This window comes from Liolophura sinensis, chromosome 9 (assembly GCF_032854445.1).
Source record: "Liolophura sinensis isolate JHLJ2023 chromosome 9, CUHK_Ljap_v2, whole genome shotgun sequence".
Taxonomy (NCBI): domain Eukaryota; kingdom Metazoa; phylum Mollusca; class Polyplacophora; order Chitonida; family Chitonidae; genus Liolophura; species Liolophura sinensis.
The window spans coordinates 33,625,507-33,632,576 of record NC_088303.1 but is presented as its reverse complement, the minus strand read 5'-3'; the positions used below and the strand labels follow the sequence as shown (position 1 = coordinate 33,632,576).

Sequence of the window (7,070 nt, the reverse complement as noted above, 5' to 3'; positions counted from 1 at the left end):
TACAGGTACGGATTATACAAGAGAATATCAGCTTAAAGAGCAAATGATTGGCCCTTGGGTTAACACCAAAAAGTTTCGGGACCGCCTTGAGAGTTCTGATCCGACGCGGGACATAGGTGTTCAACCCCACGTGCTCTCCAGAGACGATATATTTGGACAGTTTCTTCAGATCACCTGATTCTTTAGGCAACTGTTGCAGAACGCGGACTCAAAGTTTTCAAACATCTATACATCGATGGTTTCTTATGCTTGATGATATCATCGCTCTCTGCTTAGAAATCTTCAGGTAAATTCCATTTGATAGCCCTGGAACATTTTGCAAACGAATCATCAGTACATTCCTAACAGTTGACATCTTGCCTTTGCTGGGATTTGCTTTAGCAAGCAAACTTTATTAAGATGGATAGGCAAAGTTCTCCTTCCTCATGGAGTGGTTCCGGATCTCCGGGATTGAGATTGGAGCGAAATCATACCCGCCCTAGAGAGATCTGGAATCCGGCTCTAATGGACGAGGTTGTTAGGCCACTTCCTCGTCACGGACATCAAACAACAACGGAGGAGGATGAAGAAATAAATGTGGTCGATGACACGGACAACCAAAACGATGGTGACGACGAATTAGACGATGGTGCCAGGGACAGTGACGGTAAGAATTAGACGCATATTAAATTGAAATGTAAAACTATTACTGTTTGAAATTCGTATATTGTTTAGATTTTATGATGTCTTAAGATGCATGGCATGCGTTTCACGGTTTTATCAGTTTGGACTCACCTATCCTGTTTACGCGTAACGGTCAAATTTTTTCACACGATTGAATCGTATCGATCTTAGCAATGACTAGCGCGTGGTCAAATTGTAAAGAAATTCATTTTGTGAAATCTGTGTAGAGATCTTCCTGTTTTTAATATATTTTATGGCAAGTACAAAAATACTGCAATTCTTCTCATTTTTAGGGCACATATTAGTCGTGCAGAAAGCAAAAAATTACACTTCTTTCAGAGTTGTTTGGAAGGTAATTTTGATCATTCGATGTACTAACAATGTGAAAAAAAGAAAAACTGTGTATTCTTGATACAGTTACAAGTATACTGACCAAAAGGGGTAGATAGGATATCCCATGAATTAGAAGCTTTGGAGTAATATACTTCTTTGTTTAAAACACAAAATCGTATATTAAACAATGACTGAACATCTATAGCATAGAAATGTATATATCAGGTAAGAGTCCAAACTAACATGGCACAAATCTATCGTTTAATTAACGGAGTTAAAACACACGAATATTTTACGACAGGTCATGATTTGACTACTCATTGGTAGGAGGAGAAAACTTGAAGGCAGTGCCCGCCTTAACATTGTTTATCAATCGAATTATACTTTAATAAATCCTATTTTAGCTTAGGAATATCACTAATATAATCCACTAGAATTAATAATGCTTACATCCTTGATCTATAAAGGGTGACTTTTATAATTGTTCGTGTACAAAGTGTAATTAATCATATTGTAATATTACCGTAATATGGGTAAGTTTTAGAGGATTGATCATTTGCTCAATTCACGAATATATTAATCTTTTTTCAACTCTAAAGGATATGTGGATCATGAAATTAATCTCTAATCAGATTAATAATAATTGCATATCCATACTTTAACGTTTTATCGGGTTAAACACATATGGTATTCGAAATATACAATCTTATTTTACTCATGTACAGGTATAAGGGGGCAAAGGTATATGTTAGTAGGTTGAAATGCCAAAATGAACAACAGCCTGTAATAATGTGTATTTTGAACCAGTCAGTAAAATACAATAAAACTGATTTAAGGTTAACTTTTTTTTTCAATTTTTAAAAGACCCAAATTTTTAAAACTTCCCCTCTGCAAAACGCGTAGGTGCGATATTTATGTACTTGTAGAACACGACGATTTTTCCTGTATACACTTACCGTTAGTAAAATGCTTCCCAGTCAACAAGATAAATTTGGGCTGTAGAATCAGTGAATGTAAAACTTGGATTTATACTAATAACAATCCGTTTTTCTGTTTAGAAAAAGACGAGTTTCAGTATGACGATGATGTGTACGGAAATTCAAAAAAGCAGCGTCGAAACCGAACAACTTTTTCGTCGGAGCAGTTGAGGGAGTTAGAGGCTGTGTTCCAGCACACACATTACCCTGATTGTACACTCAGAGAGCAAATCGCCGAGAAAGTGGACCTCACCGAGGCCAGAGTACAGGTAAATTCTCCTCTTACCACCAGGACTTATTAACATTTTGTAAGCTTTAGGCATATTAATTAAGAACTGGAGTAGCGGATATATACGAGAATTCTAAAAATAGAGTAAATGAGACCAATATGGTATTAAATGTATTTGAATTGTCTGTCCCTCCCCCAACCACATGCAACCCTTTTCAATAATTTGCAATTTTGTAATAATTTTTCAACTGCATGTTATATATTTTCTCCATTAGAGAATGTAATAAAAACAAGCACATGCGACTAAAACCATAATGGCGAGATGAATAAATTCACATCATGCGTTTGAAACAGAAATCACCAGTGAAAGATAATATATACCTGAATCGGGCTAAACACGTTTCTGTTCTTTTTATTGTTTAGCACTCAGTGTTTTTGTTTTGGTTTTTTCTTTTTTTCTTTTTTTTGTCATTGCTACGCATCTTCGAAAATTTGCAGTGTAGTTTTTGGCGTGACTTCCCTCAAAAACAAAAATTAGTAAAAATAGCATATATTAGATGTTATTAAATTTGGCCAGTTAGAATTATGTTTGTTTGGCGATTGTTCTGGACAACATTGACTTATCGCAGACGACCAGATTTCACAGTTTACAGACGAGAATGTTATAGTGGGAACAGACAAGTTTTGTTCAGCTAACATGGCTGCCTTTGGCTTTCTCAAGCCAGTTCATTTATTTACACCCTCGGGTAGCTTCTTTCGTCACTTTTAGTTGTCTCCTTTAATCTCTCGAATAACGCTTTCTTTACGATAATCCCTTTGTTAATTATCCACGGTCCTTTGGAGAAACACGCCCGGCTAATTTGACGGGCGAGCGTGGCAAAATTCAAAAGGGCAACATGAATGGAAAGAAGCTCCTCCGGGCTAGGCGATTTGAATGGTGCCCACTCGTACAAGTGCGGGTTCATTTCTAGCTAATGATTGGGGCGGTTGTTTGTCCGATAAACCTCCATTGTTGACGAGTTTGCGTTCGATTTTCAAAAAAAGACATGACAAACAAAGTCTCCTATTGACAGGAGTCCTGAGATTCATTGATGTGAGAATTGATAAAGTATAGCACACACGCACTCCCCACGGAGACCCCCAAACCCGCCCGACGTCTCGAGTTGTGGTCACATTGTGCGGAGGCGAGAGTGTCCCTTCAGGGTACGAAATAGCGGCGAAAACACTGACACCCCGCAGTCCCGCAACAAACAATCCCATTGTCATCAAAAACGTTGTAAGAGAAGTCTCTCGTACAGAGGCCCGTCTTTCTAAAGGCCAAATTTTAGCTTTACTTCGACGTGATTAGCAAACAATTTTCTAGTGATTGGTGAACAGACTCTGTCCGTTCATCCAAAAATGATAGGCAATGATAGGTGTTCATTGAGTTATGATCAGTCTGAACTTGTAGAATGACAAGATTTATCGCGACAAAGACACACCTCCGACCGGCGGGGAGATCAAACGGAAATCACTATTCCGATCGCACGGAGAATTGCGCACAGGTACAAAGGGGACATATGTTATTCTTGAAAATAGCTAATTTAAAGCTTGAATTGAACTTGCACAATTTCGTCTGTCAGTTGGGAGAAAGGGTCTCTGAACAAGGATACTGACCAATTTCGCCTGCAAGCAATTCCTGTTTAAATCTGCTCGCGTGGAAATCATTAAGGTATAATGATTGATAAAAGTGAACATAAAGCCACTAAAGTTGAATTTATTTATAAAGAAGTATTCTTCTTTAAAAAAATTCTACGCCAATAATCAGCAAAACAAATAGCAAACAGTCGTCAGTACCAGCCACTTATTTGATGAAGCCATTTTGCCATGTTATAGCTATCTAGAGTGACGTCACAAAATCTAGGAGCTCTCTTGTACCATCTCTATTAAACAATGTCACACTGAGAAAATACAAACAAAAACGCGATGTTCGTGGGACACAAGCGTCGTGTTTGAACGGTCCTGCTCGTCCTCGTCCTGAATCGGTGTAAGCCTTAGACTTAGCTGGCTGTACAGACTTCAGGGAATTTACCGAACAAAGCAGGACCTTCTGATTCATTCAGACTCTTTCATTCAGATTTTGGGAAGATGTTTTCGTAATAAAGCTGACTTTGCTAATGCAAAGTCACAATATTTTTCTTCAAACAGTGACTCTCCCCAGGTGGTTTACTTGCCAGCTCACCCTGACAAGTTACTGCGGTGTCCTGCCCAACACATACGCATTATGACACGGGCAGCAGTTCTCAGTTCCCTTCTCATAAATGTGTGGTCCAAATTGCTTCAGTTTAACACTTAAACTAACCGCAAAATCTAATTTATTGCATCGATATCTGTGTATCCAATGTAAAAAAAACCACACTGACAATCAACAGGTTTCTTCACGTGGCAACCAATTATCACGTGACGCTTTCAGCACTAGTGATTGGCCTAGTTTATAAGGGCTTCTACAACGGAGTCTACTCGGAGAGAAATGTCCGTCAGTGCCACATCCCCAATGCTGAACTTTATCTTCTCGGCTTTCAAAACTTTATAAAATTTTTTTACATATTTTTCTGCGGTAACTGTGTCCTTTATAATTGTTTTTTTTATGTTCACTTTAGGTAATCAGCATAAATAAAGGAAAAACATCTGTCGTTTTCTTTATTGTGAACGTATATTCTGGAATATTGACCACAATAACTGGCGCGATTTTGCGTTGAAACAGTTTGCCAAACAAGACGCTGCCATAGAATCGGTGCTATGTCCATTTAATGAGCAAAAATAAACATAAACTTTAGAAGGTTTGGCAGAGAAGATCGGAAATATTAAGCTTGTTGTCTGGGTGAAGAATGTTCGACCTGAACACTTTTAGAAATTAGCATTTGTTCGGCCATAAGATACGCAGATATAACTGCTGTTGTACCTCATTACAAGACCCGTACAATCCTGATCATATTTGTCAGTGATGTGGTATGTATTATACATGTAGGGTCTCGGCACATGGTAGCTATCCAGCTGTTTATGTAACATTACGTAACGGCAAGCACTCGAGACACACATGTTTGTACACATAGAATAGCACACCACAAAGAAAATGGAGATTACACCTCGAAGAGTGGTATCATGAAGCTTGTTTTGTAAGGATCTCATAAAAAGGGTGTTCTGTTAAAGCAAGGTGGTCTAACTTCTTATGAATTTGCATTGTATTTGATATAAATAGAGATTAAACCGAGAGACTGAGAAGATTAAAGCACCCGCATCCTGCGGCGTCAATAAAAGAATTAACCCGGTAGCTTGCTTGTATATAGAGAGTTTAACTTCTGTAATTCATTGATACCTTCAAATTCATTCATAGATGAATCATTTAAACCTTTAGTGCTTTAAAACCTTAGTCTGATCACTTGTAGTCACGTAAAAGATACTGGGCACGGCCTAGATTTACTCAAGAGCATGTCTCATTATATTTCTCTGGGAGGGGTGGGGAATACCATGTATGTCCATACTTGCGTTAAGACAAATATCCTATTTTGAACTGAAACAGAGATGGGAGGTTTGGTTAGCCTCCATGTTTAAACAATGATTTCATAAATGATTTTTCCTTGTTGTACAGGTATGGTTTCAAAACCGAAGAGCAAAATGGCGGAAGCAAGAGAAGAGCATAGTGCGCATGTTCGACATTTGGCGACACCAGGTTCCGCCACAAGTTGCCATGGTTCCACCCGCCATTACCTCCATTCCCCAGCAGTTTTCGATGTTGAGGCCCGCTCTCTACCCCTGGCTCCCGCGTTTTCCTGCCATGATGCCTCCAATGTTTCCTATCTCTCCAGTCATCTATCCAGATACAACGACGACAGCTTTGTTTAAAGGTATCCAGCCTCTCTTCGACACCATATCTGTTAATCAATTAGTCAGTCTTTAGAAATACATGTAGGCTAGATCAATCAGTCAGATTTAATTTTCAGTCATGGAGTCTTCCTTCCTTTCATTCTTGAAAATGTAATTGTTGTTGTTGTTGCTTATTTGGTTTTGGAAGGCTGCTAATAAATATTTTACTTATAATGACATTTAATCTTGTTTACAGGTGATATACAGATGCAGGCTCCAAATCTTCACCCAGAGATACCTCCCGTAAAGCACTATGAAACATACGCACGCGATTACCTGGAGAGGCTCACCGCTCGAACTCGCGAGAGGGAAGCTGGTTTGAGCGAAAGTACAGCTACAAGGTCAAGGCCGGAATCTACGTCACCATCTTAATGAAAAAAGTCTAACGCATGAAAAACTGCTGTATGAAATTAACATGTACGCATTTCATTCACCGTGCAATGTATACAAGAAAACATGCACATTCCCCGGTGTCAAGTTACTCATGAACTGTAAACATCACCTTACAGATCGCTACGCCATAGAGTGAGGCATACAGAAGTCTTGACGTTCTCAAGCGCCATGCGTCTGTGAGACACGAAATCATTTAAAACGCAAACACCAGAATGTGGAATTTTGGTACAACAGACGGTGTTTTGGTGCAGCGCCATCTGATGGCGTCTTTGAACATAATTGTTGTTTCATGATTTACACCTGTTAAGTGCTGCAGAATTTTATCGTTTTCATTCTTTGTATATAAATGTTAAGTATATATGAAAATTTATTTATGAAATGCTCATTTTTGACTGAGATTGTGTGAAATATGTTCGTCCTGATAAAAGCTTTGTATAAATCTATCCACATATATGTGTATATCTGTCACATCTATGTAGGACTCAGGACATAAAAAGATCTCACTTGTAAATAAAATGATTTTTAAATTGTTTATATCAGTGTTTCCTTGACTTCATATCCGTATCCGCACG

At 38.5% G+C, this 7,070-nt stretch overlaps 1 protein-coding gene across 1 annotated transcript; it reads left to right on the top strand.

The window, feature by feature from the left end:
- The first annotated feature begins 399 nt into the window (after positions 1–399).
- Positions 400–6,477, top strand: LOC135475803 (homeobox protein unc-4-like). The gene is made up of 4 exons (XM_064755743.1): positions 400–646; positions 2,055–2,242; positions 5,831–6,086; positions 6,302–6,477. Exons 1-4 carry the CDS (start codon positions 400–402, stop codon positions 6,475–6,477), a joined length of 867 nt encoding a protein of 288 aa, XP_064611813.1.
- The last annotated feature ends 593 nt before the right edge of the window (positions 6,478–7,070 follow it).